Here is a 24,308-nt window from a genome sequence, read left to right as displayed (position 1 = left end):
ATGAAAAGTTGTTGGAATAATTATGAATATTAAAGTTATAGAACACATGGAGGAGCAGTGGGACGAAGAGGACGAAGGTGGTCGGCGGTGCTAGGAGGTGGTTGGAGGTGTTCGGAAATGGTAGAAGGTGGTAGGCTTTGCTAGGAGGTGGTTGGAGGAGGTACGTGGTGATAGGAGACGGCATGGGGCGGTAGACGGCGGACGGAGATGGTATTTGGTGTTTGGCGGTGTTAGGAGGTGGCAGGGGGTGTTTGATGGTGCTCGGAGGGGGAAAGAAGTGTTTGGCGGTTGTTGGAAGTGATCGGCGGTGGTCGAGGAAGACGAGGACGACGAGGATGATGGCGCAGCAGCGGGGATATGCAGGCGAAGGAGGACGGGGACGACGTGGACTTGGAGGACGCAGGTGCTCGACTGTTGTTGCGGTGGTTGGTGGTGGACGCGGTTACGCGTCTTTTTACGGGGATGATCGAGCCGATCGACATTTCCAAGTTGCAGTCGACAAGTAGTCTTACGTACTCACTTTGTAGCGACTCAATCTCGAGTTTCCATACCGACACTACTTTCGCTGCTACGAATGTCGGTGCGAGTCCGTTAGGTAGAGTCGTTAGAGCAGAACCCTTCTATGCTCCTAGGCCCTCCTGGGCTCACCTCCCCGCCGAAAACTGGTCATCAAAATTTATCCAGGGATATCCGTCTCTATATTCTTCAGTCAACGATTCTGCGCTTCATAACACAAATATCACATGATGTCCTTTTTTGGCTGCTGACTTTCGACCCGTTGCTCGCAGCGTTTGTTGACTGTGCCTAATCGATTTGTATCGCAAAATTACGTCAATGTAGGATTTTGATGGAAAGATTTTTGCGATTTTGAAAATCTTTTGTTGATGACGCAAAATATTGCAAAGGAGAAAGTGTTACTTTTTTCGTTCTTTTCGGTGAGAATCATTTTTCGTTTCAGAATCGATTTGTACGACTCTTTACAGACTCATTGAACCCCCAGAAAAGCGAAAAAGTCGACGTATAGAGCTTAGGACCAACAGCAGCTAAATTGGAGCGTAAATTCTTTGTTCTTCGCAGTAACTCTTGATCCTCTACTCGCAACGTATTTGAACTGCGCCTAATCAATTCCGCTCGCAAAATTACGGTGGTATAGTGCATCAAATAATTTATTCGAGGACTTTTCGAAATCGCGAAAATTTTCGCCAAAAGTACGAAGGGGTAAGACGCGTGCCAACTACACCAACCAAGGAACGCCTCGCTTAACGTCATTTATTGACGAAACTATTCTAATTCGTAGTTCTCGTTTGCTGAACTCATTATTGCATAAAACTAGCCCTACGATGGCTCATTTTATTTTTCATTCTTTTCAAAATGGCGGACAGTCTCTCGTCCATGGACACTATGGCTTCAGAAATGAGCGAAATTACACATTTTTCAATAATTTTCAGGGTATCAGTGACTTTTATAAGTTCTGTTATAACAGAGTAACGCACCTACGATATTTGAACCGTTCCCGTTCATTCGTTTATTGATCAAACGATGATGAGAATGGATGCGTTTGTTCGGTCGGTAAAGGTAGAAGTCCTACACGCCTTGAACATTGTGGTAAACGATGTATAATTCAAGTAAATTTCATCACAAATTATTTCATGCAACATATTTATAAGCTTTCACTCGGCATGCACACCACGATTCATACGCATTGTGGTCATAGGTCCAAGAACGCTGATTGTACCTAACGTTACGCAACTCGTGTCTCATCCCACAATATCGGATGTCGGTACATACTGCTCTTGATTTTATTTCAATTTTTGATTTTCACACCATGCTCCAACAATGAAATTCATATTCCAGCGCTCTCTTTGCCAGTGTAATAATTCGTCTTAACGAAGGGCATCTTCGAGACCGTAGCTTTGTAAGTTTTTCCCCTAATCTCTACGAGGACACCGGATCCTGGGTGGCATAAGTTCAGAGGTAAGTAGCCCATGGCGATGTGCCGACCCAAGGTAGGACTCGGCCCTCCAGAAGTCACTTTTCCAACGGATTCACCCTCCGGTGTTAGTAGCACGGCTCCTGCTCTCGCAGGGGGTCCTTGTCCTAAAAGGAGCCCGACGCGCTTACGTAATGGCTTTGTTAAGATTTGGAACAATATCTTCTCTGCCCCCGGAAAGTTCTTCTCGGCTCTTCGGCGTTTCGCTTTGGATAATAAAGCAAATTGTTCCGTGTTAGTATAAAAGTATGTAGTGTTTTTGCTTGGCATGAAACGAGAAAAAATTGACCGGATTCCATACTCACCGATCAACCACGTTAAGTCAGCTTCCACCGGCGTTGTTGTCTCGTTTATGTCGATTCCGTAAAGGCAAAGGCCGGCTTCCAATCTGCGTGTTAGTCAATCATCAAAAGCGATATTGAAATCATCGTGAGTACATGCATGTAAATTGGACGAAGATTATCGGTAAAGAATGTTCCCGCACCTTAGACTATCCCTTACTCCTAAACCAGCCAATTTGACATACTCGGCGCTAAGTATCAAGTCAACAAATTGTCTGGCAATCGTTCGTGGTAACGATATTTCGAAACCATCTTCCCCCGTGTAACCGCATCGTGATATTCTGATTTGGTTTCCAAAAAATTCCGTTTTCAAGCTGTGCATGAATTTCAGGTCGTTTAAATTGATCGTCGTGAAACTCTGAAGGGCTTGGCTTGCCTTCGGCCCTTGAAGTGCAACAAGTCCCTGCTCCAGGGGATCGAGGAATTCCAAAGAAACTTTCTTGTCGTGAGACGTGAATATTTTCTGTAAATATAAACGTTTTTCGTTTTTACACTACATGATCTTTGTTACCCACTACGACTCTCAAATCAATCAAGTACCTGTTGTTTCAGAAGAAGTTCGCTATCTTCGTCGCGTCGTCCCGCGTTGGAAACAACGAAGAATTTGTCTTCGCCGTCCTTCGTTATAATGAGATCGTCAAGTATACCTCCTTGGTCGTTCGTGAAGACAGTCAAAGCCGCTTTACCGATGGGGAGATTTTTAAGATCGCTCGGTGTTAACGATTCCAAAAATTCACCAGCGTGTCTGCCTGATACAACAGTCTGCAGCATGTGTCCAACGTCGAAGAGAGACGCGGCCATCCTCGTGTGCTGGTGGGACGTTGCAATTGCTTCTCCATATTGAAGAGGAAGAAGCCATCCTGCAAAATCGACCAGCTTTCCTGTAATAAGAACGTGTATTTGGTTACAGAAATGTTCCACAATTCTCAGACGCATTGCAGTCGGCAATATTTGGTTATCAAGACATTAAATTGACGCCAAGGTATTATTCCGACTTCTTACTAAATGAATAACAATAGTTCTGAAACGATATTTTCGAGACTACAATGAACTCAAGTCTTTCCAAGCGCCAGTAAATCAAATGCATTACGTAATTTACTTGCGAAAAGAAAAATCCCCAGTTTACGTGATTATTTTCCATTTCAGCTACACTGCGTCAACAAGTGTATTTGCGCATTGAAAGTGGCGGGTCGTGGCGCTTTGTTGATGTGACGTCAGTGCGCACATCGTGGGAGTTTTATCATCGTGCAGCGAATGATATCGGTTTTAGTTATTTTTAGAGAATATTACCAATTCCACCGGTCAGATCATCTGATAATAGACAAATAGGCGTATAATTTATCCCCATTAGGCAGTCTCCTCCAAGTTGTCCTTAGCCCCTGACAAGCAAACATCCAAACCGTACATCTTTCGTAGCAATGAGTATAAAAAATTACCCAATGGAAATTAATTTCAAATATCTCAGCTGCTAATAAAGCTAGCAAGATTTCTTTTTAAATTATAGTTCAAGCAATTCCGCATCAAACGGTTGTATTATGAAAGTAGTTAAGTGGAACTAAACGAATAAAAATGATCGTTGAAGGGATTCAATCCTTACAGTCTGCGCCAAGAGTACAAGTTTTTTAAGGGGGAAATTTCTTCCTCATTGCCTGTCAGGGGCTAAATTGCAACAGTCAAAATATCTAGCAAGTGCAGAATCACCCTTCATCCCAGGATTAATACCCGACGAGACTCACACTAAGAATTCCTTTATTGTACCGAACGCCCACACAGTCGCATATCATGTGGGCTAATAACCAAAAGAGCGCAGCCCAGAGTTCTTCAATAATTGCTGATTCTACTGGCATAAGGGCGTATGCAACAAAAATGAAAAATATCCGCCTCATTCCGCAAATCGGTAAAGCAGTGATTTACGCCCGTTTCGATCTTACAATTAGCCGTCGATATCAGAACTAGTCTGTGTGCCCAAAGGTCGGTTTTGAAGCACGTAGCTTGCCGGGGACGATAACGTCAACAATGGACCTGTCAACATTTAGGCCCGTGTTATGTGCGCGGCTCATGTGATGGAAGAAGAACGAACTTGAAATACTGGCTCACCTTAGGATCTGCCTCTCACCCTAATTTATTTGTGTTTATTGTTCATCCTCACCGATCATACTGACAATGACCTACGAATAATGTACACAAACATAAACCTACCCATGCCCCTCGTCTTCTGTTATCTTCCCATTACTTCTTATTACGCACGAGATGCTATATCCCCCCTCATATTATCATATGCTCGTTACTTTTACTGTAAAGTGCTATCCTTATTATACCACGTACATCTATATGATGTATACATGTAAGATGCTTGAGTCGTTAGGAGACGTCGTCGTCTCAGGACGAACAAATACACATATTTATATATGCTGATTTGAATTGTTTAAACTGTATAGACAAGCGAATCGTTGTTACAAAATACTTGCCATGATGGTCAATATGTAGATCGTAGAGACAGGTTTTTCTTGCCTCACATCTCGTAGAAAATGGCTTGTTGAGGATACAGCCGTTGCAGGTGCACAGAAACCTTGTGTCATTAGCGCGTTTGTTAAACTCGTGTTCCGGTATGAGATTTTTATTTAAAGAATGATAAGACCTTGATCCGAATAAAGAACGTTTGTGAATTTTAAATGATAAATGTCCGGGCGAGCTAAGGCTAGACGCGCACTTTAAACAGTAGCATTTGTTCGCAGAAAAGGGCACCAGGCACTTCTTTGATTTAAAATTTTCAGCACTGAAAAATCGGCGGAGCACGTTGTTGAATTGAAAAACGCTCACGTCAGCTCGCCTCGAAATTCTCATCACACGGAACATATTGTTCTATTATTCGTCTTTCGCACACTTCTGACGCACACTCGTCAGTTCCCAAACCGCTAATGAAACCTCTGACATCTCGCCGGCGATATGACAGAGATACCGCTCGGAATAGTGGTGGGAATGAAGGAAGTCATCTGAATCTTGTAGGCAACGCGATATTTCTTGTGGCTGAATTCGTATTTTTCAATAGACAAACAGCGAGGGCCGTAGTGCAACAAACTCGCTATGATAATGACATGCGGCCGAATCGGTGCAATCGAACGATTGCAATGTAGCGGAGAATCGTCAGCCGTTGCATTCGTCTGTATTGATATGCAGTCGGGAAGAATATGGAGAAAAACAAGGTCTTATCAGAGTCGATTGCCAATAACGTCGTAAACGAAGCGAGTATTTTATGTAACAAGTATCACAGCCGTAGCGATATTCATATGTTTTTTCAATGTGTATAATATTACACATTTACACGATTGTGGACGAAATGAGAAGGCAAGAAAACATTAAAAATATGCACGGGTATTCAATTGCTTATTAAATTTTTATTATACCATGTAATAATAGTAATAATAATAATAATAATAATAATAATAATAATAATAATAATTAATAATAATAAAAGTAATAATAATGATAATAATAATAATAGTCATCAATGACAATATTAATATAATGCGTTGAACAGAGAAACAATAAACAAAGTGTACTTCTTTTTTCTTTTCGTTATTTGTTTTTTCATTATCGTATTACTGAACGCAGAATGTCCCAACAGTTCGACAATGTATGCTTTAGTTCTTCTCTTAAATCACGTTTTACTTCATCATCCATTCACACTGGTTTCATGGAAACGGTAGAATTACTGTATAAAGTATTTAAAAGTGTTGAGTGAAGCCATAACCGTTCGAAAAGAAAATTTTCCCGTGACGTGTTTTAATTTACTTTATTTGTATAAAAGTTTCGCTTGTCGCGGTTTGGCTCTTTTCGAACGGTTACGATATAAAAAAATTAGGCTAACGTTATTTGAATTTCTAAACTGTATGGGTCGCAAATTCTTATACCCAGCTAATCCTAGAGTGTCGAAGATTACAAACAGAAAATCGAACACCAAGAATCAATATTTGAGTTTTAGCTGCCTGGAACGCGCGAGATATCTTTACAGATTTTTGTTTTCTTTGAATAACCAATTTCCAGCTACTATCATACAAACATATATTGTCCAGGGCCAATATTATAATATTCTCAAACGATATACAAAAACAATAAGAACACCGAATACGATCGTTTTCATTTACAAATTCAAACGTGGAACGTAAATTTTATCTTAGTAATTATTATGAGTTTTTTTTTCAAGTTTTTTGCTGTGTTTTTTTCGAGGGGGGACGTTACTATTTTTTTTCTCTCATTTTTGTCATATTCTTGTTGACATACAATGTACAATCATTAATTAAATCTTTCTGTCGATAATTTTGTCTAATTTTTTTTTTTCTTTTTTGCCTTAGCTAACATATGTATATGCATAACCACGACCGAATACGTCACTTCCAATATAGATATAACTTTTATGTAATAATAATTAGTCATCGTCATCGTATATATCTATATATATATATATGCATGTACATATATATATATATATATAATATTTATACATACATACATATAATATAATATAATATAATATAATAATTTATCAAATGAAAATAGGTACAATTTTGGACGCTTTTTGAAAAAGACGCTCCACGATTTTTTCTTATTTTTTTTTTATATCTTCATAATGCCCATCGGTTGCGATTCTAGTCCACTTAGTATTAGTTGTTCTTAATTTCATCATTTCCATAATTTCTAATCACTTAATTTTAGACGAGCCGAGGTGCAGCTACCATTTCCGAAATTTCGAAAAACTTTTTTTTCCTTCATACAATCGTAATTTTAAGCCTAACTTAGTTTCTATATGTTTAATGCCACATGTAAAATTTGATATTTATTGTATATATCTTACAGAAATTTTGTCCCCGTCAAAAGAGAGCAAATTTGGATAGAAATTCCATCGAAACGGTAGCCTTAATTACAACCCCAGACTCTGAATTTGATCTTAGTCTACGTTTTTGAATATTCAATTGTTTCGCACATTAGCCTAAACATTGCCTAGTGTTTACAGTAATTAGAAGTGCCTATTTACAAAATGTTTTGGAACTTTGAATTTCGAATTTATATTCTTCCTGCATATTTTGCTTTGCCTAATATCGACGTTTAATCTTAATGTTTCATTCCCTCCTCCTGTCTTTCTCTCTCTTAAACAACGTTCAACTCTTGGAGCTCACTCGTAACCGAAAGAGACTAAATGTATATTACAATATGTCAATATGCAAGTTTATAGTAGCCTTACTGTGCGAACTATATTCGAATTTAAAAATTGCCTATAAGGTAATTTTGCAGTTCGTTTAAATTGGCAAAAAACATTTCAACCGTATAAGTAACTTTCATTCCTTTATGCGATAATTTTCTTCGATTATAATTGGCACGTCAGTAAGGATTCGGCAATAATTGCATGTATAGTTTGAAATAAACGTAATCAAAGTCTTCCCGAAAATTGTCCAATTACGTTATTATACTAATCACATATGTTTATACGAGTAAATGCACGGGTCCTTGTTCTGTGTATATATGACAATCGTCAGCGTATTTTAACATCGTAAATGTTGGCATTAGCAACATATAGTATACATATATATATAGTAGCTAGTGATGAACTAAAATGTGAAGAGAATAATACGTACGAAAAATAAAATATTGTACAGAACACATGATGAAACTAGAATATCACGTCAAGTAAATAACATATTGTATGTAAACAATGAAGACAAGAGTTTACAAAACAGAGTTCGCGCTGAATCAAGCATATCATACGCATTAATAGTTGTTAAACTCGCAATTATGCAATTTTATCTATACACGCTCCGTAACATAAATCATTTATTTATAATTTAATACACCGAACCTAAAAGTAGTAACTAAAGAACCGTAGTAATTATAGTTTTCCCACATGCAGTTCAAATAAAAACTTACATAAATAATTCTCAACTCGATTTTGAATTATTAACCAATTTTGACTAGCAAACATAACTTCAATTTTTCTCTTCCTTTTTTTCCCCTCCTACTTCGTCGTTCAAATTATTATCATTTCTATCAGTCTAATTATTATTATCAATTTTTATAATTACACATATGTACTTGTACAGTTATTTTGAACGATATTATGATAAGTCTAGGAACTTAAAAACAATGTATAAAGAAACCAAGAAAAATAACAAGACAAAAGTTGAACATGCCCAACATCTTGCATATATAATATAAAATTTTTCTCAGCTTTCCAGACTATAATAATAATTGTTATTATTATTATTACCATAGCTATACCTCAAACGTTATGCGAAAAACTTAAATTGGATAAATCATGTGGTACCTTTAAATATTACTGATTACAGAACATTCAGTCATATATGCACAGTTAAAGGAGACCTGCCGCGTGCAATCTCGAGAAAAAAGAATACCACCGCACACCATTTCAATTTTTTTCGTTATTTTTTCTTACTCCTAAATTCACGCGGCATGCCTTCTTAACGTTCAACAAAATGTTAACATGAATTAAGACTAATTGAATGACGTAGCAATTAAAAAAAAAAAAAACATCAATACTTAACCTAACAAAAATTGTTTACGTAGGTTACGTACATGTTCATATTGTATAAATATAAAAAATCTCGAAATGTAGTTTTTAATGCGACGATAATTGCTAGCGAAATTTACCAAATATTACTAAAATACGCTTTCAATTGCCTTAATATTAATCATTGTATATTGTAGTTAACAGACCTATCGAAAAATCGGAGAAAAAAAATTGCAAACAAAAAAATTAAAATATTGCCCAGGCAACGAAATTTCGTCAGTAATTCATTTGTGCAATCTAATCGTATGATTTCACGCTGTTCTCGGATGCCTGTTTCATTCGAAATTCCTTCAATAGCATATATGGGGTTAACGTGAATTTTGTGGTATTGTTTAGACGTATTTTTGATTTGATTGGAAGGTTTTCAAACGATAAATTCTAAGCTTCCGCTGCCTAGGCAATTGATTGATGATTTGTAATATAAAATTCACAATTTCAAACTTCATTCGCACCGTTCATCCATTGAAAAAGTATCAGTTATAGCTCCCAGTCGATAAATATACAACAAATTAAAAAAAAGGCTATTCTTTGTCAACATGGATATTTTAGTCATGGTCCCGTAAACCCTGATTAAGAATTTTCGACCGCTATGTTTTACACAAATCGAAAGTTTATCGTATACGATTACAATGGAAATACACGCCAGCAGGTCGAGACGTCTTTTCGCAATATCTATATATAAGTATCGATTTCACCCTATATACTAAAGCTAAAAAGTTTCGGTATATTTGTACCGTTTTTTGACTAGAATTGAATTTCGAACAATTTTTATCCTTTCTTGTGTTTCATTTCACACTCTTCTCATTTTCAAATTTTCTTCAACTACTAATCATTCTCAATTGTCGGGAATACGGGACCGAAAATTCGCCAGTGTGTTTGCCCAAAAGGGGACTTTAGGAAACTTAATGTATACCTTAAAACTTTGACAGCTAACTCGCACAGGTTTATCCGTCACATGCGGATACAACTCATGGCACGAGCCGCTATACGTGAAAATCAACATTACTTTGCTTTGATGTAACTGTACGTAAATTATTTGAAATGGAACGTTTAGTAATTTGCGCGCCCCGTATAATATGTGCGTGGCAAATATGCCAATCATGCCATGCTAGCCTACTCGATATTCAATCACGTCAAGCTTCGTCTCAATTTTCTTCCGAACACCATAAAATTTACATGATTTTGAGTTATGACAACCGCGTTACGCTTGCTCAATTGACTAATCGACGTAAGAAGTTCAGATTTTTATTCCTACAAATTTTTCTCGCCAAACTGTCAAACCAATCATCACCTTTCTCTTGGCAAATGGCACAATAAGGGGCGCGCCTACACACATAATAACGAACAAACAAGAACGTATGAGTAGAATTAGGGGTGGGTAGGGGGAGGGTTGTATTGAAGGGGTGGTGGGGATGGTTGTATTGTGGTAAAACAACGTTGTAAGTGACATAACGCAACGCTGTGTTTTAAACAAATCTCCGAAAGTCAGGACACGCCATCTTGAAACATTAAATCAAACAGAAGTTGATCTATTTCTTCAGACACGTGTGAAAAATAACGAAATTAGCCGCTGCTCGGAAAGAAATTTTTGTACTACGAATCTCGTTAGAGTGAAACGGTGAAAAAAAGCTGTATAAGAATTTTGGTAGTGTGTCTATCTATGTAAATCATTCGTAGGAATCGGCGAATGAAGGGGGGGGGGGGGGGGGGCGAATAGAAAATTTAAAGTAATTGTAGGTCTTGGCAATCTTGCAGGGCTTATAATGCTACGCAACAACAATTGTTCAAGATGGGTGCCATGTTCGAGAGCACTCCGATCCGAATCTGAGTAGAGTTCTATTTACCTCCGTAGTGGGTGCTTCCGCGCTAAAATCATTCCTGTTTATTAATATTGACACTGGTATTTAACATTGTTTAAATATGGCTGTACGCGTTTAAGATATTTACGATCATCTCTATTGTGAATACACGTTGGCTAAGCTACACACTTAATACATTTATTATCATATTATTCGTATAATATATTATGCGTATAGTATGGAAAGGACTTGAAAAAAGGCTTAAAATTCTCCAAAATGTAAACATCTTGCAATGATTATTACTGTTGGCGTTTTTTTTTTTTTTTTTTTCCTTTTCCGGGGACACTTTTTGTGATTTTTTTTGTATGATTTTTTTTTGTTTTTGTATTATATTTACTAACATCTTGATCAGACTGGAGACTTCGGAGAAAAAAGTAATTCGTTGGAAGTCCGCATTCTTTTTGCGGTGATGTATTTGACAGCGACGTACATTAGTAGTATATATATTTTTCTTAGGCCATTTAGAACCGGGGTTTTTTTCTTTTCTCTTGCTTTGATTATATAATGTGAAAAATAAAGATGGGTTGTTTTTTTTTTCGTTGTTCGAAAAAACGCGGTTGCAAGCAGACACTGAAAAATCCTGTACTTACTTACATAATTATACAATTATTTATCGGTTAACTTTTATACTGTTCTCTATACGTATAGCACTAATTGATTGTTGTATATTGATAATGTTTGTTACTGTAACGAAATCCCTTACAGAAGCACTCACTAGCGGACTTTGACTGTTTCATTATGTTTTTGCTGGATACGTGTTTTCTTTTTAAATTCATTTTTGTTTGCTTTCGTCGCTTGGGAACCGAAATTTCTTGAACATCGCGTTTGTGTAACAATATTTTACAAATATGACTAGCGTCATTGTCGCCGAATAGAATGATTTCTTTCTTGTGTGATTTTTCGATTGCATTCCAGCAATCTTTGGGAACTCGGTTAACTCAGATTCGTATGCGAAGGAAAAAACCGAAAAGAAAACATTCTCATATCAACAAAAAAACTTTCAGAATATTCTGAAAAGAAATTTTTTGCCAGACGGCACTGCAATTATCATGCTAAATTGTAAGTCGCAGTTACCTATGGCAAAAAATACAGTGGGCCCCTTGGATCGTCCATCTATTTCAATCGTTACACGTATTTAACCATAATGACGGTTAGGTTAATTAACAGAGACATGTATAGATTAAAAAAATTTTTCTTTACGTTACTAATTTTGTGACAAATTTCTTCTATATTCGGTATATACCAATTTCTGCATTTTAATTAACGAATTCAACCTTTCGTTTCGTTCGTCATCCGCAGATCTGCGCTTTGTACGAAAATGTTTACAGCAAGAACAAATTTTAAGAAATATTTGTCGATCGATGTAATTTAAAATTATCCTCTCCAATTGATATCGAATAAGTAGCTGAGAAGTGTGAAAAATAAAATGTGATTTTTTTAATGATTTTGTCTGTCTTTCATCTGGTAATAACGAATCTAGATCGCTATCAGATATGTATGAACCGCATGATTGAGAATCAAAGGTGACATAATAAAAGCGGGATGTCTGCGACGGGTGTTGTACACACCATCAGGGGCCCACCATCTTACGTATCTATAGTTTATTATTATAGTGAATATTTAAACAACTTATTCCGGTTTATAAACGTGCAGAGGCTCAGTTCGGCAGCGCGTGAAAACGCGTACCGCGAGGTGCTCGCTCTGCTAGACTGTCGGTTTTTATGCTGCGTATTACATATTCATTGTATAAGATTATTCCACTAAAAAATCAAACCCGATCGAAAAGAAATTCATTTGTTATTTATTATACTTCGTTATTTTTTTTTATTTTTTTCTTCTGTTTCTTATGCTTGTTCGCCTGTTTATGTCTAAAAGATTCTGCAACTGTTCACAGCAGAAAAACAGTTGTGGGTGCAGGCTGCTTGTGCAAAGCTTTATATTCATCGTCGCAATCGGGTATCGTTACGTATGCATAGCCTTTGTTCCTTTGAAAAGAATTCGCTATGTCGTCATTTCCGGGATAATATTCTTTCTCTACATACGTGTAAAATGTACGTATATATGTTTAGATTGTGCTGGGTGATAATTATATCGTTAATTTTTTGTACTAGAGAAGAAAATAAAATAAAATGAAATAATAAATTGATTTGTTAACGAAATAACATAAATATCCGTAACGAAATAATCGAATTTTGCATCATATTCCAGATCGAATCCGCGATTATCGTGGTATTAAATTTTTATTTTCCAGAATTAAAAAATGTATTCGGTTTTTTTTTTTTTTAACTTTTGTCACTAATTTTCATGGCCGTACATACACCGAAAAGTGATGAGAATTTGGATCGTTGATAGAGATTTTTTTCTGTTTTGTTGTTTTTTTTTTTTCATGTTGATTTGTTTTTGAATAATTTACAAAATCAATTGTCTTTACATATCCGTAAATTGTGTGTTTGCTGTGTGCGTGTGAGTGCGTGTGCGTGTGTGTGGGTGGAGGGTCGACGATACAGATACCGCAACACCAGGGTGTGTGTATGCGATAAAACTGTATTCCTCACGTCCTCCGATTTTTGGTTGATGTATGAGTGTGTAAAAAGCATTTGGTCGCGCTTTTGATCAGGGCTATCTTGCATGTAATTGGGCATATTTATACATGTATTGTTATTGAATCGAGTCTGTGATTGTATATTCTTGTATTACTGTTGACGAGATGAATATATATATATGTGTGTATATATATATATATATATATCATCGTTTGCATATTTTTTTTTCACTTTTATTATTGAAGTCGAGTCGTATTTGTGAGTGTGTATGCACTGGGAGTATACACCAGTGCATCCGGGCTATGGCATTAATTTTTCATTAGTTATTTAACATTTAGCAAATTTACATGGAGAGATTAAGATTATTGTATATTATAGGACCGGTTTACGCAGCTTTGTATATTTTTCAGTCATCGTCAATTGATTCGGTACCCGTTTCGCGCTTCTGTCTTCGTACATGATCTTGGTCGATCACATTTTTATTTCCTGTTATTGCCTCGTGCAATTCGATAAAAACAAGGCGCGATTATTCGCACCTTTCCACGATCGCGTTACGATCACGTTACGATCAACCTGACCTATCCTTCGGTCACATCCTGCAACCTTTTAATCGCTGTTTCTTTTATTTTATTTTTAATCATCTTTATTCCTGGTCGCGAAACGAGCACTTTGAAAAAACTAAAAACTGCGAGACCAGTCCACTTACGGGCATATGTAAACCAATATATTTGTAAATTTTTTTGTGATTTTTTTCGACGACCATCCCAGCGGCGCAAAGACGGTCGCCTATATTTTGTTTTTACCTTTTATCATCGATTACAGAACATACACTACAAGCTATTGTGTTTTAAGTATTTTACATGTTCGGGGGGGAGCGAGACAAACTTCGTAAAATCAGTAACAGAACTGAATTTTACGATGTTACGCCTCGAGTCCCGGTCAAAAATGTTTTACTTGTTTATAGCAGTTTTCAAATGTTTCAACGTTGTGTTTTTAATTGGTTTTTTTTTTTCTGTTCAATTCTAGGGACCGGTCATGAATTTTAATTAATTTTATATTACACGAAGCCGATAAGAGAATTTTCATTTTTTATTTTCTCATTAAGGTATAACGTATAAATTCCCACCGATGGAATCGCGGAAAGATATCTTAGCGATGTTGAGATGGAAAAAAAAAAAAAAATTCTCAGCGAGTCAATTATCATTAGTATTCGATTGCAGCCAAATTTGATAAAAAAAAATTATGCATGTATATTTTTCACGTGGTCTTACGACAAAAGACTCACTTAAAATAAAACTTGAACGCAAACTGTTGGCAATTTTGATTAATCTGTATATTATTATCATTATTATTGTTATTATTATTATTATTATTATTTTCCCAGAGACGGAGAAATACAGATCTTGTTTGTCTTTAATCCGAAAGTCAAGGTTTGAAATTACGCAATTAATTGTTGTTTTAGTTTTTCTTGTTTTTTGAGAAAATAATTTTGGTCCCTATTATCGTGTGGAGAGGCCAGTGGTGCATGATATATAGTGTGAAAGTGTCGGCTTAAAATCTATCATTATAGCTGTACAATCCATCGCAAGGCTGTGATAATTTGTGTATTTGTATATGCGTGTGTATATTTTTTGTATTGAGTGAGAAACGGAAAAGTCGAAAAACGGAAAGTTCGAAAAAGAAAACATTTCCGCGCCCGAGAACCCCTTGGTGAAGTTTATTTTTTCATTCCAAAAGTAAGAAAACTGTTATACGTATACAAACATCACGTGTGCACCTTTCGCAAATACGCAAATTTCGTTCGCTGTGATTTTTCTGTGATATCTTCGGAATGCCCGGGGAACCAAGGCTTTGCGGAATATTTTTCGTGGTGGCAGGGCGAGGGTGAACACTCACCCGGCTTTAGGTATATGTACATATAAACTAACCTATTTTCTTTATGTGTAAGTTATTATGTTCTTTTTTTTTTTTCTCCTGTTTAAGCTATTGTAATTGTAGTATGGTTCGTATTGTGTATTTACACTAATTAGTATGAGGAAAAACGCACTGTAACGGAAATATTGATAAAAAACAAAAAAAAAAAAAACCTGCGATAAATTAGCCTCTGCATCCGAGTGTAAAACTGGAACTGTGGAATTAATTTCACAGACTAATGTACGTTAATAATTCAATTCGTAACCTGCGGTGATATAAAATTATTACACCGTATTTAAATTTTCTCCTAATTTGGTATGCGGAATTAATTTCTTTTCAATGTCTAATGTCGCGACGAAAGCCAAACACCTAGAATTTATCATGTGAAAGCATATTTTCTTCGTACCAGTTTCACACCGATGCAGGGATCGTTATCGCACGGCCATTATATGGTAGCTTTGTCGATGAATTTTTAGCGATTTTTGTCTCTTTCGGATAACTCCCCGTGGTTATTTCTCATTCTCTTCGAGGTGGGGGTTGTATTGTGTTGTTTCGTTATTTATATATTCCTTCACGTGACGATCATTAATGAAAATTATAAACAAGAGTTTCTCATACCGCGAAAATTTCTTACACGTGTATGTACACAAAAGTAAGAAGCACACGTCTTCTCTCTTATATACTGCAAGAAAAGAAATAACATATTTTGATTTCTATTTTCTCTATTCCTTTTTACCTCACAGTGTTAAAAATTATTGAAAATACCAAAAAAGTGAGAAAAGTAGTCGGTATATATCACTCGTACGGTTTCCATTCATTCCGCGCTCCTCAGTCTGCGATTGCTTGAAAATAAAACGTATATAATATATTGTCAACGTATGTTTTCTTTTTATTATTATTATTAATCTTCTTCTTTAAATCATCTATATATTGTTTCCGTTGCACATTTTTTTAAAATCTTCTACTCATTATCCGTATACAAAAGACCACCGGAAATGAAAATGGCGAAAGAAAAAATTAATTAATATAAAATCGAATGGTTGATCAGCGATAACGAACCGACGGAAGATTATTTTTCATATAATATAAGCGATATAAGCCTATAAAAATTTTCTCTACAAATATATTGCGAGAACGTAATTATAATTATGCATATATTTTATGTATTGCAATTGAAATGAAAATATGAATAATAGTTATGCAATTATACGTGTTTATTTAGACGTTATTTTGAAATAAGAAAATATCTTGTTCTTTTTTTTTTTTTTAATTCTTTTTTTTCCTTAGTTTTTTTTTAACGATCACAGGACCTCAGATTCACCTCAAACATTCTCAAACGCATTTTTCGAAAAAGATTTTCACCTAATTTTTTTTCTTTTTGTTGCGCGTGCGCGTGTATCTCGCTGCATATTTTTCCGTCTAACTACCTTAGTCTCATAAACCCTATGTTTATTATTTATAATATTTATATATAATATGTAGCATTTAGTTACTTACTCTTCCTTGCACACTCATTCTCTCACATTCTCTCGCTCTATCTTTCACACTTACGATCTCCATATTTCGTATGCGTATATATAGATATATATTCAAATATATATATTCATATATAACTGCTATTTTTTTTTTCTTCCTCGTAATAATAATAATATTATTTTGTTTGTTTGCTTACGAACTAATAGTTTTCGTGCTACGCCGAGCACACGTGTACGTGTGTATATGTGTATGTTGCATCATTATTAATATTATTATAATATATATATATATATTTATATATATATACCTAAAGTTTACGATCCTTAATTAGAATTAAAGTAAGATTTAGGGAACCTCAAGTTCTGGCTTTTATAGTTTTGCTGAGCCCGTTAATGAAAAAAGGTCGCCCGTTTGACCTTTGTTTCATCATTTGACTCGTCACATTAACTATATATTTTATATATTTATTATCGTGTCACGCCGCAAGAACCTTACAAATATTCCCTGACCTCTACCGAAGTTTTCTGTTTACGTTTATCCGGAAATATCTGGAGCATTTTTTTTTTTTTTAATAGTATAGGATACAAGTATATAACCATCGTTATTACAATTTTTTGTTTATTTTATGTTTTTGTCTCATTTTGCTATACGGAAATTTGATGGGACTTGCGACGGTCACGTTATATGTATGAAAGTAAGATTTTGCGTAGAACGATTTTCTTTCGTCCCCGGTTTCAAACCGTATGTAACTCTCAATATCTCTCAATCGTTAACTATCGATGCGGTTACATGCGCCAGGAAATCGAGCCGTAACACGATCTCAAATTCGAAAACGTGTCTAGGTGAAAAAAGAAATCTTACCGTACGAACTTGCTAGTCTCTCACTGAGCCACGGTGAAATCTGCATTTTTTTTAAATGTCCTTTTAACGTGGCTCGATGTGTTCTTATCGTACAATAAATCACTTCATCACATCACACAGTTCGTGTGTATGTGTGTGTATGTGTGTGTGTTTTTTATTCGTTTCTCAAACTTTTATTCGAGAAAGTATTTTCTCTTCGTTCTTCGCTTGTTTTTGTTTTTATTTCATCATTAACGAGTACTGCTGAGACAACGAGCAATTTTCAATTGACCGCACTTGGACGTTGCGTTTCGATCCCTTCACGAACAACTGAACAAAATCGGCTTCTTCCGATTCCGTTGCCTTCGCGATTCTTTCTGTTTTCAATTTCCTTACGAAGCAAAGTTCTACGCACTGTTTCCGTCATCCCCGATATCGTCCAACTTCCGTTTCACGCCTCTGTCTGGCATCTCGGTAAGGTCAGCTGGAGTTGGGTTTTGTTCTTGCGCCAACAGACTCTGCTGAATCTGCTCGTCGGAAGTCGTCGTACGCTCCTGGTGGTCTTTCTTCGCCGGATTAAAGGATTGTTCGCCCGTCCAAGGGGTCCACTCGTCTCAGTAGTAGCTGAATTTTCATGGTTGCTGGTTATTTTGCTGGTTAACAACGTGCTGGAGGGTGAAACCCAGCGCCCGAGGGTCACCGTGCAATCGCAACGCCTGCTCCAAACGTTGCTCTTGTAATCGCAGCGCTTCACCTGGAAAATTTCATCAATCATTCATGTTTTTTAATTACTTTCTTTCTCGTTCGTTCTATACTTCGACAAGACATGGTTAACGCGTCAACGATAAAAAAAGATTCACGTCCATACATATACCTACTACGGTGAAAATACTGCCTCTACAAATTATTGTTCAATAAAAAGTTTTGAACTTTGTCGCAAATAATTGATCAGTCTTCGACATGATCATAAACGACGTCGTCAAACGATTTAAAAAAAAAGTTTCAGGAGTAGCCAGCGCACTGATTCTAGCTGATTTCAGGGAATTAAAAGATCGGTGTTAAAAATCAGCAAGTTTTGATACAGATCTGAAAAGTATTCTTTAAATATCGTAAGGAATTCCATGCGAAGAGTTATACGTATCTACAATCGTTTCGTGTCGTTTTAGGCAAGCGGAGAGACCCGATAAAACTGTCAGGATAAAATTACAAATTCATAGTGAAATTAAAAGAGATTCTTCACATGAATCCCGGAGAAATGTCCGCAAAATTTTTTCCATCATTTGTCCAAATAAAGCGCTAAGAATTTTACGAAAAGAAACTCAAACTCCTTCTAATGTTCCACCGACTCTATAGCGGGCAGATACTTAGCGTAGTGTGTAAAAAAAATCTTTCGGACTAAGAGAGATGAATTTTCTCAAGACTATTGATCGCCGCGATCGTAAGAGAACCGGGCAAGCCGATTGTGTCTGACGATGAGAGTAACACTCACCCAAGTCCGGGGAGAGATTATCTTGCTGGGAAAGTTGTTGGTTTCCATGGTGTCCGGGCATTCCGGATGCGCCACCGTTGTGCTGTCCCAAATGATGCCTCATGTCTGTACCGGAGCTGGCCGCCACGGCAGTTGCCTGCGAAACCTGGAAAAAGAAAGAAAAAAATTTGAGTGTCAGCGACAGTGAGTCGAGGGCGTGTTTCGGGCGGGCTCGAAGAAATGTCCGAAGATTCAACCTACCGCGAGTCTCAGAGCCGCCTCGGCCTGCGAACGAAGAAGAGCCCCGGCCTGGTGCATTCTGAGGGCTTGTTCCGGTACTTGCCCTTGGACACTTTGTTGTTGAGGACCCGTGGAACCCTGAGGTCCACCACCCATGTCGCCGTTGTTTCCCATGCGCATCGCCGCCGCCAAGGACGCGATATCTGCCGGTGATAGGTTCGGCGATACCGAATTTTGCAGACCTGGTGAAGAGAAGAGGAATACCTTTAATTCGGGGAGCTGAGATTAAGGCGCAGGATTCGCCCAGAAATCGTTTTCATTGGATTGAAATATTGCACAAACGTAGAGAATTTCATCGAGAGTGAACCACGGGGTTGAATTTGGAAGAAAGCAATCGAATCGACTTTTTGATGTAGGATCAACGCGGCACTGAATCCTTTTGCGCTTTAAAACAAAGTGTTGCAAAAAATTTCTAAGAACGTTAAAGTCATAAGGTACATTGATATGAAGGAGATGCACGATTTTTCGATACTCTTAATATTTAATTGCGATAATGAGCAACGCGGGTAGATTCAATGCATTTCTTCCAGCCAGAAGTTTGATTTTTCCGCATATTCAAATCTCGATGTTTGTAAAAATTACAAGGCAAAACTTTCCCTTTTTTGCCAAGCGGTTTTTGACCAATAATTTGATATCTCAGTTAGCGTTTTTGTTATCATTTCAACGAGCAGTCTAAGAAGTAAGCGGAATGACTGAATTGACTGTGAACATGCTCAGCGTAATCCTTAACCTTTTCTTCTTTACCGGAAAATAATATTTTCTGTGTAACTCAATTTACCTTTTTGTACCTTCAGTGTCAGATGCTACAAGGCCGACCGTATTTCCATCAAGTTTTAGGTCGGTATCTGGTGGAGGGTATTACCGACACAAGGACGAAAATTATACTCCCAAGCTAAAGAGACCATTGACCGGCAAATACCGAAGGAAGGTACATACGTAGATTTTTGTTTGGACAATAACCGTTCGTTACCGTTTCGACAGTCAAACAATGCAATCCGGTCAAAGCTAATCGATTTATTTGCTACTATGCGCTGTGTGCCTTTTAAAATTTCCGGTATTTGACCACGAGAATGTGGTTGGACACAATTTGTATCAATTGTAAAATATATTTGGTTTTCGAATCGCATTTTCGTTACATAGGTTTACAAATATAATTGTGTGAAATCAACCGCAATTTGCAATTATATCATTATTGAAGTGTCCGTAGTTTTTCTAGATCAGGGAATTTCAGGCTTCTATCATTTCAGCCATGTAATGTAAAATAGAAGCTAATAATGATACAACAGCTGATCGCCAGATGTCACTAATTGTTCGAGTTTACTAGCAAAACGTGCGAAAATTTGTTGCAACGCCAGCGATTAACTATCGAAATTATCTCGGATTTCATTCGGCATCTTTTTGGTATCGATGACTGTAATTCAGCATCAGATCAGTATCGAAATTTGAATCGTACTTCATTCAAATGAGTAACAATTAACAGAACAAGTTCTTTGTCGGTAAAGGGAATTGAATCAACATTCAATATTATCAATTTCACCCAGGATATTCATGCTTTTTATTTTACATGCTATCAAGATGAAAAAATAACTGGCAAAATGTATCCGTATAAAAAATAGACATTTTTTTTTAACTTGAGTCGATTCCTCAACACGCGTTATTCGCTAATGCTTTGCCTAATTCACGAATGTTGAATTAACGTAAATATTTGATCGAACCTTCCGGGAAATTTAAACAATGTTGAAATTACCCTACTTTTTTCAGCGAAGCATGTATACTCATAATGCGTACTATAATTATTTAAATGTCACGTTTGTCGCGTCACGGAATTACGTGATTAGGTACATGTACTCGTCGGAGTAAGTTGATCTAATTCAAGGTTCGTTAAGTGACAGCAGTTGAACAATCGTGATAATTTCATAAGCCGAGACCTTATTCAATTACCGTATAATTCTTGATTAGTGGCAAATAATTCTGCAGTGTGAGCGACGAAACATCGATAACGATTCTCGGATACTCGTACACACACATGTATTGCAATTTAGTAATATCGTTTTCATTACATATATTCCAATGTCTTTCGCAACGGCGTGTTATTGCGGATCATTATTGGGTTATACATTTGATCTCAACTAACTGAATCGCGACGTGCATGTAAGAAGCAGCACGTCATTTTGAACGACGTCTAGTGAGTAATCAAGTTTTGAAGAAGCTTCGACGATTCAAATTCGTTGCAGTCATTTTCCGAGATTTCGATCCTCGTAAAAAGACCTCAAACACTGGAGAACTTTAATAGAACGTTTCACCTTACGACCTGATTCGCCAAAAGTCCACTCGATATTCAACGCCAAAAGGCCGAGAAATGGAAGTTTCGCCTATTACTCAAACATGTCGTAAACTCACCAGCCGATACTGCCGCCATAGCCGCTGCCATGCGTTGTTGTTGGGACTGCATTTCGTCGTGATACTGTTGTGCCGCTCCAGGTTGACTCCCAGCACGAAGCATTTCGCCAAGTTTATTGCCACTCGGACCAGGCGACGCCATGTTGTTGTTGTTGTTGTTATTGTTGTTGTTCAGCAATCCGGCGCCTACGCAAAAATCTGCTCTCATCAGAACATCACAAAAGTACTTCGGAGTAACATCCATAGTTTTTAATTTTACTTTCTTTCCGTTTCTCTTTTTTCTCAATACGAAATTCTGCAGGAAGAAATTACTTCCTCTTTTTGATTAGATTTGTTCTTCACCGAACATTGGTGTTTCGTTGTCGTCAAATATCGATCGAATTAATCAGGGGATGGATTTTTTTCACCTCAAAGATAACGAATTTTGAACGTACCAGGTTCACTTCCGGCGGAAGAAAGTCTTCCGTTACCACTACTACTGTCGGAATGAGCCGACGGCGATTGACACATCGGCGGTTGCTGTAAATTTTGCGGTCCTCCAGTCTGGTTGCCCAAAACACCCAAACCTGATCCTGGATAAAAATAAAACGGGCTAGTATTAGAGGTAAGAGACAAAATGGTTCGGTGCGTGCGGTCGTCTTGCATCTGGATACTTGTTATTTTATGATTCGCCTTTGTAGGCGATCGCTCGGGTGTGAACAAAAATAAAACGAAGAAAACTACACTCACCTAAACCTGATCCAGCCAAACTTTGACTAGTTGCAGCTAAAAGCTCTCTTTCTCGTCTCTCCGCTGCGGCACGACTCAGAACGTATTGGGCCGCAAACTGATGTTTAGGGTCCATCCTCATATGCTCCATATGGCTCAGTAGGCCTGATACAACGAGCATAGAAAGCGGATGAATAAATAATCCCAGCAGTGTATCATTGCCAGAAAGAGAACGATGGTAGAACGTCGCAAGCGTGCCAAAGACCATACGTCGAAACGTGCATTTGTCACTCTATCACTGTCAATATCGGAAACTTGTATCAGTAATTTGACACCACAACTGCCATATCGGCAACGCTTTTGCCCGACGAATCAATATCGTCTGTTGGCAGTGCAGCCAGCGTTTGTCAATGACCATGGGATTAATTCTGCTTGCAGAACGTGGAACATGAATCTAGATCAGCTCAAGAGGCGGTTAGTCCGGATCTCAGGCGCTGCTGAGGGATGGTTTTGAAGAAAAAGCATCAGTGACATGGATTCGTGGTTCCGGTCTTCCGATTCTTTCGACATTCTACCACCTTCGCTGGCGTTACTCGCGTCCAGGAACCGTAGGCGTCAGGGTACTCACCGCTCTCATGAGTGAAGACGGCTTGGCAGACGGAACATGGCCACATCCTGAGACTCGTACTGAGCTGACTGGTCTCTGGGTGACAGGCCAAGTGTTTCCGGAGACTTCCCTCGTTGACGTAGTGTTTCCCGCAAACGGGGCAAGGGTGGTTAGCAGTCCGTCGCTTCGCTAGGTAAACCCCGGCAACGGAGGGTGTGCAGTCAGCGGGAGGAACAACAGGGGGACACAATTTCAAGGTCAATGCCAAGCAGGAAAAGCGTCCCAGTATCAAGATTTACACCAGATTTGTATAAACGTAACGACATCCTTATACCCACTTTCGTACACCTCATTCACACGTTAATCGCTATGTAACCGGTTTCCCGATTTGGTTAGACCCAAGAATTAAGGAACCGTGTGTTTCTCGTCTCTGCAAAACACTCATCGTTGATCTACTCACCGTCATGTCTCGAAACAATTGACCAGCATAGTGTTACGACAATTGTTACGAAGAATTGCACTTAGACTTGGTCACGTAAATTTTCTAAAATCCTTAATTTCTCAAACAGATAATTTACTCAAATGTGACAAGGGTTATGATCTTAGGATTAGTATACTCGACTCTGGTACGTTATACTCAATCGCACACTCTCTCACACATATACTAGACACACGTGAAGAAGCGAAATCCACCTAATAGAAGATAGTTAGTACAGTTTTGTTTGATATATATGTATATATACATATATATATATATAATATGAGAAGATGTATTATATAGAGAAACATGCAAAGGTATTATGAATATGACAAAAATACATATATGCCCGCGCCAAAGCAAAAATATGGGGGTAAGTCGGGGGGTGAATGGAAAAAAAATATCTTAAAATTATGATAACCATAGAAAGTAACGAAGTCTGCGGTATTGTCAAAATACCGCGATGAAACCAGAACCGGCTGGCCAAGAACGTGCCAGCAACATGACGGTGAAATCGTTATACGTGATGATAGCTGGCAAATTTTTTGGCCAAACCACTTTTCTGATGGTGCACGTAAACCGAAAGCTTTTCAGTTTACCTTTACAAATATTCGTGAATTTTTAATTTTTCCAATGTGATTACTCTCTCGGTACCTGCACTTGGCTGAATATGATCTGAAAAGTTTTCAGGATTCGTTTGAACAGCGATTAATGCTACCATTACACCGCTCCAATCCACAATCCCGTAATAAGCGATATCTATTGATTGATGCAAAAATAAAAAACAAGGGGGGAAGGAAAAAA

General features: G+C 37.5%; 2 protein-coding genes across 3 annotated transcripts in view; both read right to left on the bottom strand.

The window, feature by feature from the left end:
• Positions 1 to 1,600: 1,600 nt before the first annotated feature.
• On the bottom strand, positions 1,601 to 5,436 carry LOC124221437 (aminomethyltransferase, mitochondrial). The gene is made up of 5 exons (XM_046631451.2): positions 4,800 to 5,436; positions 2,872 to 3,212; positions 2,475 to 2,794; positions 2,296 to 2,378; positions 1,601 to 2,196 (listed from the first exon to the last, which is right to left on the bottom strand). The coding sequence occupies exons 1-5, from the start codon at positions 5,185 to 5,187 to the stop codon at positions 1,844 to 1,846; spliced, it is 1,485 nt and encodes a 494-aa protein (XP_046487407.1). The 5' UTR covers positions 5,188 to 5,436; the 3' UTR covers positions 1,601 to 1,843.
• Positions 5,437 to 6,624: 1,188 nt separating this feature from the next.
• The window catches only part of dati (datilografo), a 63,535-nt gene continuing 45,851 nt past the window's right edge, over positions 6,625 to 24,308 (bottom strand). For both annotated transcript variants that reach the window (XM_069136850.1, XM_069136851.1), the window contains 7 exons: positions 23,048 to 23,215; positions 22,441 to 22,584; positions 22,146 to 22,283; positions 21,712 to 21,909; positions 19,273 to 19,493; positions 19,033 to 19,177; positions 6,625 to 18,297 (listed from right to left, as the gene is read on the bottom strand). In XM_069136850.1, the coding sequence (XP_068992951.1) occupies positions 18,176 to 18,297; positions 19,033 to 19,177; positions 19,273 to 19,493; positions 21,712 to 21,909; positions 22,146 to 22,283; positions 22,441 to 22,584; positions 23,048 to 23,215 (1,136 nt within the window). In that variant the 3' untranslated portion in view covers positions 6,625 to 18,175. The remainder of the gene's footprint in view (positions 18,298 to 19,032; positions 19,178 to 19,272; positions 19,494 to 21,711; positions 21,910 to 22,145; positions 22,284 to 22,440; positions 22,585 to 23,047; positions 23,216 to 24,308) is intronic.

Source organism: Neodiprion pinetum, chromosome 6, assembly GCF_021155775.2.
Source record: "Neodiprion pinetum isolate iyNeoPine1 chromosome 6, iyNeoPine1.2, whole genome shotgun sequence".
NCBI classification, from domain to species: domain Eukaryota; kingdom Metazoa; phylum Arthropoda; class Insecta; order Hymenoptera; family Diprionidae; genus Neodiprion; species Neodiprion pinetum.
This window is presented reverse-complemented; position numbering and strand designations above follow the sequence as displayed.

Excerpts from the sequence above, each read along its gene's own strand:
- LOC124221437 (XM_046631451.2), bottom strand. The coding sequence starts at position 5,187 with ATGTTCCGTGTGATGAGAATTTCGAGGCGAGCTGACGTGAGCGTTTTT. Across the intron at positions 3,213-4,799 it reads TCTACATATTGACCATCATG|GAAAGCTGGTCGATTTTGCA; the intron begins GCAAGTATTTTG and ends TTCTTATTACAG. Across the intron at positions 2,197-2,295 it reads TGACTTAACGTGGTTGATCG|CGAAACGCCGAAGAGCCGAG; the intron begins GTGAGTATGGAA and ends TATTATCCAAAG.